The 12930-nt window shown below is 45.1% G+C and overlaps 1 protein-coding gene across 1 annotated transcript; it reads right to left on the bottom strand.

The window, feature by feature from the left end:
* Positions 1 to 548: 548 nt before the first annotated feature.
* Positions 549 to 12268, bottom strand: LOC116440268 (organic solute transporter subunit alpha-like). Its single transcript, XM_032100845.1, has 8 exons — positions 12054 to 12268; positions 10447 to 10598; positions 10252 to 10325; positions 8678 to 8836; positions 5877 to 5988; positions 4833 to 4979; positions 3368 to 3473; positions 549 to 2885 (listed from the first exon to the last, which is right to left on the bottom strand). Exons 1-8 carry the CDS (start codon positions 12130 to 12132, stop codon positions 2698 to 2700), a joined length of 1017 nt encoding a protein of 338 aa, XP_031956736.1. The 5' UTR covers positions 12133 to 12268; the 3' UTR covers positions 549 to 2697.
* Between the last annotated feature and the right edge of the window lie 662 nt (positions 12269 to 12930).

Here is a 12930-nt window from a genome sequence, read left to right as displayed (position 1 = left end):
GTGACCCAGACATAGCACAAAGGAGAGAATCCAGGAGAATGCCAAATCATCAAGATTACACAGCTTTTTTAAAGGTCAATCAACCAATGGTCACTAAAAGCTTACATTATTTTTACTTTTCCACCAATGTATAATAAATCATCTAGTCATGCAGGCAGGAACTGCGGAATTCTTTATCCAATCATCCCAAACTACTTATACTGCAGAATATGGAGTAGTAGAAGAAGAAGAAGGTTTGGAGAACAACAACAATCCTCCATTTTGAAGTTTTTTGCTTTTATCTATTTACTACATTAACAAACTCAAATCCTCTAAATTTTTCACCCTGTGACAATCTTACATAGTATTCTATCACCTAGTTCACATCAGGGTTGTTTCTAATTCTTCCCAGAGGGTAGGCAATTTTCTCCAAAGATGAAGATCAAAACCAGTGTTGTCCAGGGGGGTAGAACCCTTCAAAACAGGCAGGGAAATATTCTCTGCACTCTGGGCTCCCACACCACCCATCAAGGCATTCCCTTGAAGAATCACTACAGAAAACACAAAGAAGCCTTACCAACTCAAAATATTTTATTTTCCAATTTTGAAGCTGATTGAACTTGCAGCCAACCATCCCCAATGCTGTTATGAAATTCAGTATTGCTCCTCAAGCCTATGTATGTACCTGTGGCCTAGATTACACTGCTATAAAGCAACATTAGGAATATGCTAATAGTCATAATGTTAAAAAACATTAAGAAGATTTCTCATGTTAAGAATAAGTTAGCTGATCCCAGTTAATTTTAATGCACAGACTCTAATGCAGAGTAAAAATTTTCACATAAATTATTTTTCAATGGAAAAGAGCAGATTCTCTCAAATTAATGCAGTTCAAGAGCCTGTATTCATTTCCCAGGCTGCCTACTTAGAAAAAAAGATTAAATATGAAAATTGCTTCAGCCATTTCAAAACAAAAATAATTCAAGTTTTCTACTATAACGGGATCCTTCAGCTGTTAAAGAAAATATTGTTTCTGACCTCAATCAGAAAGAAGAAAGCATTTTGTTTAAGTCAGCCCCAATTTCTGCTTCAGGTGGTTCACTAGTTGTTTTCAGAATATTTAATTTCCCAATAATTCCCAAACTGAATGCAATGTTTTGAGTCAATGTAAGACATAAATAAAGCCCCACTGTGTGTTGGAGTGTGTCCAGAGAGGGGCCACAAAATTATGAGAGGGCTGGAGCACTTCAACCTATGAAGACAGGCTGAGGGAGATGGGACTGTTCAGCCTGGAGAATAGAAGGCTCTGAGAAGAGGCCACCTTACTGTGGCCTTCTAGTACCTAAAGGGGACTACCAGCAAGATGGAGACACCCTTTTTAGCAGGGCCTGTTGCAATAGAACAAGGGATAATGGTTTTAAACTACAAGAGGGAAGATTTAGACTAGATATAAGGAAGAAATTTTTTTAAATAATGGAATGGGTGGCCCAGAGAGGTGGCAGGCTCTCTGTCCCTGGAAACATTCAAGGTCAGGTTGGATGGGGCTCTGAGCAACCTGATCTGGGTGAAAATGTCCCTGCTCACTGCAGGGGGCTTGGACTAGATGACCTTTAAAAGTCTCTTCCAACACAAAGTATACTGTGACTCTATCTGCCTAGCTTTGTTCTCTTGCCCTTCTCTGGACACACTCCAGCACCTCAATGTCCTTTTTGTCAGGAGGGCCCCAAAACTGAACAAAAGATTCAAGGTGTAGCCTCCGCAGTGGGACAATCCTGCCCGGGTCCTGTCTGGCCACACTATTGCTGATACAAGCCAGGTGCCATTGGCCTTCTGGGGACACACTGGCTCATGTTCAGCTGGCTGGTGACCAGCACCCCCAATAGTCCTTTCAATCACTTCCATCCTCAGAGACACTGTCAGTGCGAGGATCCTGAGTATCATTATCCCCATTTTCCAAGTAGAGAGCCAAAGCACCATGTAACATCACAGACCAGTGGCAGAAGACATCCCAGACTCTTAACTCCCACTTTCTTTTTCCAGGCCAGTGACAGAGAACCTGCTATCCATAGGAAGAACATCTGACATATTTGCAAACAGTAATTGTGTATTTACCAACTCAGGAGGTGAATTGCCAAGGAATGTAAGAAGTCTCGCCCTAAAGAGATCATTGTTTCAGTAGGTGGAGAGCCCACACGGGTATGGGGATTTCAGAACAAACATATGAGATTGTATTTACAAATCAGAATTAGCTATGGTGAGCTCACGGCACAGAGTGACACATGATTTATTGTAATGGAGGAAGCACGGAAAAATGCCGTGTTGGACATATGACAGCAATCCAGGGTGAAATAAGATTCTAAAAAGTCAAAAAAGATGAAAAATAATTACTCTGAATTAACTCTCAATCATAGCCATTCCAATAGGTAAAAAATGAAAATAAAATCGTATTGTGAGACAGTTTGGCACCATCAAGTGCTCAGTAACAGCATAAAATGGTATAAAATCTTAGTAAATTACACAGTATGAAAACACTCACACCATGCATACATCACTGGAGAATCAACAGGATTATCTTCACTGGTCCTTTCAGTACTACAGCTCACAGGCATTTATGCCAGAAGTTGTTCCGACATGGACAGTGGCTATTTTTGGTGCAAGAATATACAGGTTCCTGAAGCTGAGCTTACAGCTCCTGCAGAACAGGAGCACATGAGTCTTCTAAACCTTTGGCAATCCATCTTCAACAACTGCACCATTCAGGATAATCTTAGGAGGCTGCTTCTTTTCCCCGGGTTCTTCAGCCGCACACTCCAGAGGCTCTAGGTCATGGTATTTTCTCCGATAGACTACCCTTGAGATTACAGTTATCAGAAACATTTCCATGATGAGCAGCTGCTGGGCTATATCTGCCAAAAAAAAGAAAAAGGGAGGCAAAGAAAAGCCCCCAGAAGGGGGAAATTACTACCAGACAAAAAAAAAGAATAATTGGCTTATTAATTTTCACCTGTGTGAAAGGAACAAACTCTACCATCCTGTCCCCGCCTCTCACACTCAGCACTGAAATCAGTTACAAAATTCCAATACTGCCCATCAATAAGCATGCAATAAATTATGCATCCAAAACACAAGAGATTTAACAGTAATTATGCATGTTGATTTCTTTTCTTCTCATTTATGATTCCAGCTCTTCTCATTATCAAGTTCTTCTCTACAGCCACGACAGCTATAAAACTTTTGTTCTTATTTTTAAGGTAACAACGGAGATTCTCCAAAAGCTAGTGATCCCAGGAAATTATTATTTTGGGGAAACACCAGAGATTGCCATTAGTAACACTGAACTGGTACCTTTATGAGTAAATGAAGAACATTCTTCCCCCAAAAAACTTACATGATCCTCTTGCTGTAGAGGAGAGTGGTGGAGCACAGGGAATGATTTTTTGTGTAGCGAATATGTTGATAATAGTGGTCTGCAGTTGGTTCAGAATGACAATAAACTGCACCAGAAAGGGAAAACAAATGCCTTAGCTACCAGAAAGGGGTTTATAGTTCACATAACAATTCTGCTTTGATAACAGAACCTCTTTTGCCTCATTCCTCCTTGTTTGGCCTCCCTTCCCCCCATCTACCAGCAGGATGCCTGCCATTCTGCAGAATTAATCTTAAGGTCAGGATGCTATTGCTTTGAATAGGAGTATTGAATTAATCCTGGACTTGAAAAGTGTTTCTTCTCAGCCCTTCATTTGGGAGGTACATTATAGACAGACCTCCCAGCAGGGATTTCAAATAATACTGATCTCTGAATAATAGGCAATAGTGTTTTAAAAATGCCAGTTAATTTGACCCATGAGCTTATGTTCCTCCTTAATAGGAAGAAAGACTCAAAGGACATTTTTTCCTGTTGTCTCCTCTTTTTGCTATAGCAGGGAGATGTTGTGGTCCCCAAATTGTATGAGACTGGCTTCTTTGCCAGAAGGTATGAGGGACTCTTCACAGCTTGAGTTCAGGAACCACCACTTGTGCATCACATTACTGATGCCTTCACTGCCATGGAGTTATCCAAGTGTCTCTGTAGCTGCTGGTGGAACTGCCTGAGTCTAGACCCTCACATTAACAGAGTTTGCCATCCTAAACCTGAATTCACCCTAGCACAGCCTTGCAGGTGTGACCATCCTGTTTACTGCCTTTTTAAGTGCTTAATAATTTACTTAACCTTAGTGCACCAGCCTTGATGTATATCCTGCTCAAGAAGGACACATATCCAAGGATTCTGCTGGACTCTATTCAGAGTGATGTGGAAGAGGGTGGCCTTGTCCCTGTGCTTTTTCAATCTAACCTCTGTGGTTCTGTTCTTTACTATTTAATGATTCTCAGACAGTCTTTTCATTATTATCTACTTCTGAAGTGCAGAATGGCCAAGAAAAATACTGTTAAAACAGAATACTGTGGAATGCTGAAACAGTTCAAACAACAGCCACCCACACAATGCTACATATCCTCTCCACACCAGCATTTTAACATTGCATTTCAGGATATCAAAACTACAGAGCTTCCTTCAGGCCCCACAGAAAGCACCGTTGTGATTTCAGTGGTCTAAAGATAAATAGGTTTTACATGGCTTTCACATCTCCAGCACCCCTGAGAGACTAGAAGTAAATTGGCTCAAAGTGAAACTGAACAGCAGCCAAGGAGAGTGCTTCAAAGGGATACAGCTTTAATCAGGTAAAAATACGGCTTCGCACAGTGTATTTAGTGGAAAAAATACTACAAATTTTCAACAAAGGAGCAAGAACTAGAGAGACAGAGTTGTGTCAGCAGTTAAGAGAAATTCTTACCAGAAATATTAAAGTTCTCACCTGATAAAGAGCAAACTTTGGGATAATGTTCTTACACTTAAGGAGAATCCTAACTTTTCGAAACATGATTCCAACTGCCCACAGAGCAAAAAGGGTGAGGGCACCAATGAAGCAGCTAATCCATAGTGCAGGTCCTTTGGGAGACAACTGAGAAACAAATCACATAGCCTTATAGAACCTTACTTTACTGTTTCAAGGAAGAAGTTGTGAACTGGATGACGTTAAAATGCTTGTTTCTATCTCCATGAGAGCTGATGGCAGCAGCAATTGCTGGGTTTTGCATGGGGAAACTGCCCAGTACCAACTGGAGTGTTGGCACAGCCTCTCCTCTGCAGGCACCAGCATGGAATTGTGTTCAGTCTGGGGAGGTGCCAAGTGACACAACCCCTCAATGCTGCAATTGCCAGCCATGCAGTGTGTGTCTTTTCAAAGACCCCAGCAGCACCTGGCAATGCGCAACAGCTCACGAGAGCATATTCAGCTTGACATCTCAGATGGGCCATTCCTTTTATACCATGAAACAACAACAAGAACTACTACTTTTAGTCTGAGTTATCCAAGAGGTTCCAAATTATTATCAGATACTGATTTCTCCATCATCTTGCAGGTTACATGGTACAAAGCAGAAGTACAGTACTATCTTTTTATTTTACATAGATATAAAAATCACCATGATTTGCTGAAAAACATAGAATTAGGCTTCCTATTAACATGATAGTACATACACTTGTTTCTTAAGGCTGTAACTTACAAAACACAGGGCAGATACCTCCCACAGGGCAACTTGCAGTCCTGCTATTCTAACCATACAAACTGGGAAATGTATTGGAGCATAATCTGATGCCCAACCCACCCAATGCCCAATTTCTTTACAAGAGAGTCTGGGAAGGCAGAAATTATATGCTTCAGGGGTCATAAGAATACAGTAAGGACTCACTTGGAAGTGCTCCCAGATTTCACAGTTTACTTGTAGGCTAAGATAGTTACACCAACCCTAAAACCTATAGGTTTTGTGGACCATCTCTGATTAAAATATTTACTTACATTGTAAAGGACGTAATTGCCATTAGTCCAAAGCACTATTGACAAAAATATGAGCACGGGCCGAAAGACAGCAAACTGAAAGGTGCTCAGCTTCAGCCAAAAGAGGGTTTGCCTGGCCAAAAAAAAAAGAATTAAAAAAAAAAATTAGATAGGCCAAGATCATATTAGCAACCTTAATAACATTTTATGGATACAGTCATCTGCAGAACTTTTCCACTCCTGTAGCATGTGGCTAAAATCTGGGGAGGAACAGCTTCAAGATTAGAAAATCTTTCCAAGAATTTCTCAATGTTTATTTAATAAAGTCTCTACAAAAATAGTACTTTTTCTGCTCTGCATCAAGTACATACTAACCAAAGCTGGGCAAAACATATCTTTCTCTGCCCTGAAGCCAACCAGGGAGACAGTAGCTGCATAACCGGTTTCTGAACAATAATGCCATTTGCTCTTGCCTTGTTGCCTTATTATTTCAGTTCTCCCATGAAATTGGGCAAATCAGCCTGTTCAGTCACTTCCTAGTCCTGTGGTAGATCAAGAAAGGGAATCACACAGACCTAGATGAAAGGACTGGTAGTTTTTCAGTGCATCATGAAGAGTATTGTGTAAGCACCTGGGTTTGCTCTTCTGTAGTCAAACAGAAGACAAGAACTGTCTCTCACTTGGTAAATTGCACAAGGCCAGCAGGACAGCTCAGGATTCCTTCACTTCTGTCAGTATAAAGTGGGTCCAGAACACAGCCTGTAATCTGGCCAGCTAGCACTAAAGCCCACCAGGAAAGGGGCAGATGAACTTTCTAACAGAGGGCAGAAAGCTGACTGACCTGAATCCTCCTTCAGCCTCCACAGGACAAGCTGCTACAGCTGCCCATGTTTTAGTCTGTTACCATGCATTATTTCCCCTCCTTTCAGTGTTCTTTTCACTGGAGTTCCTTGGGCCCTTGACACTGCCATCAGAGATGTCTCACAGACAACAGGCTGCCATTTAGTGTGCTAAAGGATATAGCCATGAACCAGGAATTATAGGAGTTGCTCAATGAACATAGCAAATAGCCACAGGATTATCAACAGCACAAACCCATGTGGAAAGACCTGCAATGGGCCAGCCATTCAGTGTGTGTCTTTTCAAAGATTTATTATTCCCAGAGAGCTTTAAAGAATAATAGATATGAACAAACAGTGCAGTCACTGCAATGCCACGAGTTGTTTCCCTTGTTAACGTGGGCCCATCTTTATTGATCACCAGATTTCTTCTGCCATATCTCTCCCTATTGCATGGATTGTTACATTGCCTCATCTGTACCTTGTTATTTTCCCCAGAACTGCAGATATATATGTTTTCTTAAAAGAATTAATCCCTCCCTTGGGGTAGCTCCCTGTTTCCCCATAAGGTACTTATGGAAGGAACACGACACTGACTTTTCTCTCGTAGAGCTTGCCAATATTTTTTTTAAAAAAGGTACCCTGCAATGGGAAAAGGCTAGAGGTTAGAAGCAGAGAGCTGATGGGTTTCCCGGTGTACAGACACTGGAGAAGGAGGCCTGAGCCCTCTGCAGAGCAAAAAGCCTTTTTTTTTAAACAGACAGCTGTCCTTCCTGCCAGCAGCAGTAGGCACTGTCTAGCTCCTGAAATGAGTCCGTATTAGCTGCCAACATCCTGCATAAGCTGCGACTGGGCCAAACAACAGCAAGGCAGAGTAGGGGATCCTCTCCCAAGCTCCCAGTTACTACAACCTGTACAGAGGGTGACAGACACGGGAAAAAAAAACAAATAAAGGTACATTTTTGATGGGTTTTACTACCTCTTCTTCTTGGTACCCCCTCCATGTAAATATTTAGTGTTACTCTACTAAAATTACGGAAACAAAAGTTTAAATTGTAATACAAAATGAGGCCGTTTAATGAAGAATTATTACAATAAAAATTCAGGTTTTTTAAAAATGCATCAGAAATTGCTATGCTGTGTTCTGTTTGATGCTTTCCTTTAAATAGATCATAAAGTCTCCAAGGTCCCTCTGACACTAAAGTCCACACCCTCACAGAAAACTCTCCTTTGTACATTCAGTCCCTCAGATTTTGCTTATAATGAGAGAAACAGTCTCATGCTCTGTGCCAATAGCACAGCCCCAGGAAATATATGAGGCTTGCAGGCTGTGGAGTGGTGTGTAAATGACAGGGTGACACTAACCAGAGGAGGAACTCCACCAGGCAGTGCTCAAAGGAGGACAGGTTTATGTTACAGTATATTGGCTCCTGTAGCTCTCCATCCTTACCCCACTTCTCAAAGATGCTTTAATACTAAGTTTAGAAAAAGAAAACATTTGCTTTCGCCTCACCAGACAATGCCATTTCACTAAGAGCAATGCTTTACAAACACTATATCTACTTTTTGTTCTAAAAATTATTTTAATCTCAAGTAGTTTTAAAGTCAAAATCAGAATGAAACATTTCAATTTTAGCAAAGTGAGAGAAATTTTCTATCAAGAGAGCCTCCATTTGATAATTCTGCTTGTGAAAAATGCCCAATCTCAAGACATTTGTTCCCTTCTGGAATGAAAAGAAACCGAAATGTCAATTATTGGGTTTTCTAGAGTAGAAATTTCTCCTCCCACACACCTCTGCATTATAAAAATGAAATAAATTAGTGGTGGTGTACAGCCCCAAAGTGATGATGCTGTTTAAAAGAGACAGCTTGAGAGGGCTTGAGACTGACTTTTGGGAAGCTTTGCTGTAAGCTTGGCCCTGCCAAGCTGGCTGAATTCCAGCAGCCGTTCCCAAGCTGGGAAATCTTAAAGGGGTGACTGACCTGGTGATGGGCACACGAGGGAGGCAGAGGCAACAGCAGCAGCAGGGGCCGGTGCTGATGGTGAAGCGACCATTTTCAAACCTCCTGAGGAGCATCTTCTGGCCTCCACACTCTTTAATCATCATCATCAGGAACTTGTGGATAACTATGGCAAAAAATCTAAGAGAGAAAGAAAATTCCAGCTTAAACTTGTGTGTGTGTCTCTTGCATGCCTGCACCAGCCAGTGCCACCTTCTGTGCAGGGTTTTTACAGCCCATGCTTTGCAATCAACAAAAATTCCAGCTCTATCTTTGAGACACCTTATGTTTGCCATCACCTTGGAGGACCAGAACGGCCCTAACTTCACTGAAAGAGGAATAAACCAAGGCACAGAGCAGATGCGGAATTTCCCAAAGCCGCTCTGGTGGCTGGTGGCAGTCGGTATTAAAGCACAGGCTTTCCTGGCCCCAGTCATTATGGCTGTATTTTTCCATAAGTTATCTAGTTCTGACTAGTCCGAACTTTTTAGAACAAGTCCTCTTCCTCCTCAAATATGGCTTTCAACCAACAAACATGGCTAGGTTCATGTAAATAGCTATCATCAAATGTGCTGGCCCAGGCAGGGTGTGGTTCCTGTGCAGACAAAGCGCCAACTGCTGCAACCCCACCTCTCCCTCCTTCCCCAGCTGCACATTCTCAACCCTACCCAGGAACTACAGATTGCGCCACCAAACATGGAAATCCAGTCAATAAAAGAGGTCCTCTTCTGCACTGCCTGCAGCTCGGGCAAAGGAGAAGGGGGAATGTAAACATGCTTGAAGTGCCACAGGACTGGATTGTTGGAAGTTTCTGGCACTACCTGCACGCACTGCTGCATGCCAACAGTGCTCCCTGCTACTGTGTTGTCCCTGCTCTTTTACTCTATGCTTTTAGTGAATGCAGTGTGACACGAGGTGAGGCAGCCCCTGAGTGTTTCGGATACTGTGCTGCAGTGCATTCCAAAATCATCTCCAAATGTGAAGTGCTCAGGGCCATGGCATACCCCTACTTGGTCCTGCCCACCAGGGCTGTGCCATCATCTCCAGAAAGCAGGGACCACATTTCTCCCTTCTTTTCTGTGCGTGCCAGAGCTGTCATGCTCGCACATAAAGTGCTTTTATCAGGACAACCGTGGAACATTTTTACATTGATATACTCATCGGGGGCTCACTTGGCACCATTAATAATAGACCTCCACAGCTCATCATTAGTAGAAGTGCAGGGAAGAAGTCACAGGCCAGACTCTCATTCCACGTGAGATGCAGAGAGAGGAAAGACAGACTGCTGCTCCAAAGCAACTGTCAATCCAAGGAATCAATTACATGTGAGTCACAGATCCTTCATACTGACGTTCCCACACTAGGGGACTGTAGCACTGGGAACCGTTTCAGCATTTTCCACCTCCCAGAAAAGAGCTGCCAAGAGATTTCAACTCAAACAAAAAATTACTGAATTGTTAAATTTACAAAATGACTGGGTTACCAAGGGCAGCAGATGTTTAAAGGGAAGAAATTTGGGGTTTGAAGCAACATCTAGAAACAGGAAGAATACTCACATTCCTGCTGTGAAATCTGTAAACATTGTTGAGCGAGGAACCCACATGCCAATGCATGAAGTAGTAGAGATCACCTACAGAGAAAGGGAGGAAGGTTGTATGAAGGGCAGAGATAAAGCTCAGGTGGCTCCTGTGGATTTTCAGGGAAGCCCTATTTTCAACAGTGAACTTTATATTGTTTCCATGCTAACTTACTGGAGCTGCAGCATTAATCCAAATAATGATTGATCCTTTGGAGGAAGGGATTTTCCTGTAGATGTAGACTGCTTCCTCTATAAACACCAGAATGGCAATGAGTGTCATCAGAGTCAAGGTTGCAAAGAGAAATTTCCCTGGTAGGTCAAGGCCTGCAGAGAGAGAAGAGAGACAGTTCTGATTTATTTCATAAGCATTTCAAACATTAATGTAACAACACTGTCTCTGAGGGGCTTCTTTGCCCTATTCCTGCAAATACTTGCACTCATCCCTAGTTACACAGGCAGTTCTACAGAACAGTTCAAATTACTGAAGTTCATGACTAAATCTTTCCAGGATCCACAGACAGTACACAGGAGGAATACGCCTTCACCTTCTCAAAGCATTGTGCAATAGTCCCTTTCAGAAAGGTGGGGTTCCAGGGCAAATATCCTTAGGTGAATGTAAATATGTAGCAGAAATAAATACATAATACAGAATACAAATAAATACAGTAAATACCTGATCTGGGAACTTTTCCAGGCAGGCTACAAGCAAATATGTATTCACTCAGTTCTCTGCTTCCATCATATGTTCATAGGCATGTTACATGTAACTTTCTTAGGTAGGCAAATTTACTACAAGCTCGGTGGAATTTTTTAGGGCACATGAGGAAGGTAAGGAAAATTACATTGATATACCTAGTCTGAGATAAAACTTGGTGTCTTCACCAAAATCTTTTCTGCATCTCCCTTAAAGCTGCCTATGAATATCAACATTTACCCACACGTGATAGGTTTTATGTCTCCATGGACACTGGGTACGGATAACAACTTTGACCCACAACTAACGGCTGAAGTGCGTTTTCTCCCAAGGGATGTGTTTCCAGAGACAGAAGAAACCACCGCAGTGGAGTCATGCTTAATTTAGGAGAAGTTCGTGCTTATAATCAATACTAACTCCTGCCGGACCTGCAGCCTATCTGAAGGCAAAGCAGAGCCTCTGCCCCAGCCTCTTTAACCTAACCTGCTTCAAAAAACCCTGGCACTTGCAGACTTGGCTGCAGACGGGGCAGCGCACGTCTTAGTGGGCATCTCCACTCCTCAGATCTCACCGGGGAGAGCCTGGGACCCGGGGCAGCTCCAGGGGCCGGTTCAGCGCCCGGTTCCGCAGGTCCAGGGCGGTCCCGGCGCTCCCGCCCACGCTCCCGGTTCTGTGACATCCCCACCCGCGTCCCTGGGCTGGGGCCGTGCTGTGCTCTCGCCCTGCCCCGAAGCCAGAGGCAGCTCGGCCCCCAGACAGGCGGAGGATCGGCCGGGACAGAAGGATGCCGGCCTCCGCTCGGGGATTTCCTCGCCGGGAAAGAACGGCGAAGGGGCAGACAGGGACAGGGCAGGGACAGGGGGACAGGCAGAAGCAGGGACAGGGACAGGGACGGGGACGGGGGTACGGGCGGGGCAGGGACAGGGACGGGGACAGGGACGGGGACAGGGACAGGGACAGCCCCCGCCATCCCGCCGCGGGTTGGTGCCGAGGGCGCTGCCGGGCGGGGGCCGCTCCCGTGTGTCCGGCGGGCAGAGGGGCCGCCCGGCAGCGGGCAGCCCCCTCTCCTCCGCCCCCACACTTACTCCGGAGAAGCTCTTCCGAGTAGGGCGGCTCGCTGGCGCCGCAGGACGGGTGCAGGGTCCCGTTCGCCTCGCCCTCCATGGCTGCGCGGTGCCCTGGCGGTGCCCTGGCGGTGCCGGAGGCTGGGGACGGGCGGCGGGGTCGGTGCGTGCCCGGCCGCCGGTCCCTGGCGAGTGCGGGCGGCGATGCGCGGCGCGGTGCCGGCGGCCGGGCCCGGTTAATGATTACCCCGAGCCGGGAAGGGCGGGCGGGCGGCGCAGGGACCGAGCCCGCGCTGCCTCCTGGCGCCCGGCGGCCCCGGCACGGCGGGACGAGCAGCGCCGAGCCCGGGGCAGCGCGCCCACCCCGCCGGCCACGGGCCACGGCTGTGTCCGGCTGTTCTCCGCGGCTCTGCCCGGCCTCGGTGGAGCTGCTGCGGAACCCAGCCCCCGGGGCACGGGCGCAAAGCTGCTCGGTCAAGTTTCAGGGACTTTCCTTGGAGCCCTTCACAAAAGGCTTCCCGATCACCTTGGCTGCAAAGAGGTGAGACGCTGAAGGAGAGCACAGTGAGGGTAGGAATGTACCGAGAGATTGTCCACTTTCCCACGTTTCCTCTGCTGGGAGGATTCTCTCTGCAGCCTGAGCATTTTCAGGCTGTTTCCAGAAAAAGGGAATGAGTACTGAAATGTTGGAATTTGGTGACCCACCAAGTTGTCCGGGATACTCGGGCTGAAAGCTGGCTATCCCTAACCCTAATGGTTACAGCGCTGAGTGACAAAACGACAGGGACACACTGTAACAATGAGCACAGAATGGTGTCCGGGGTGGGAAGGACAGTCCTAATTACCTATGCAGTGATAAGCGATTACCGCTAAGGAAAAAGATCCTGGGTGCAGGATG

The sequence above is a fragment of the Corvus moneduloides genome, chromosome 2 (assembly GCF_009650955.1).
Source record: "Corvus moneduloides isolate bCorMon1 chromosome 2, bCorMon1.pri, whole genome shotgun sequence".
NCBI lineage: Eukaryota > Metazoa > Chordata > Aves > Passeriformes > Corvidae > Corvus > Corvus moneduloides.
This window is presented reverse-complemented; position numbering and strand designations above follow the sequence as displayed.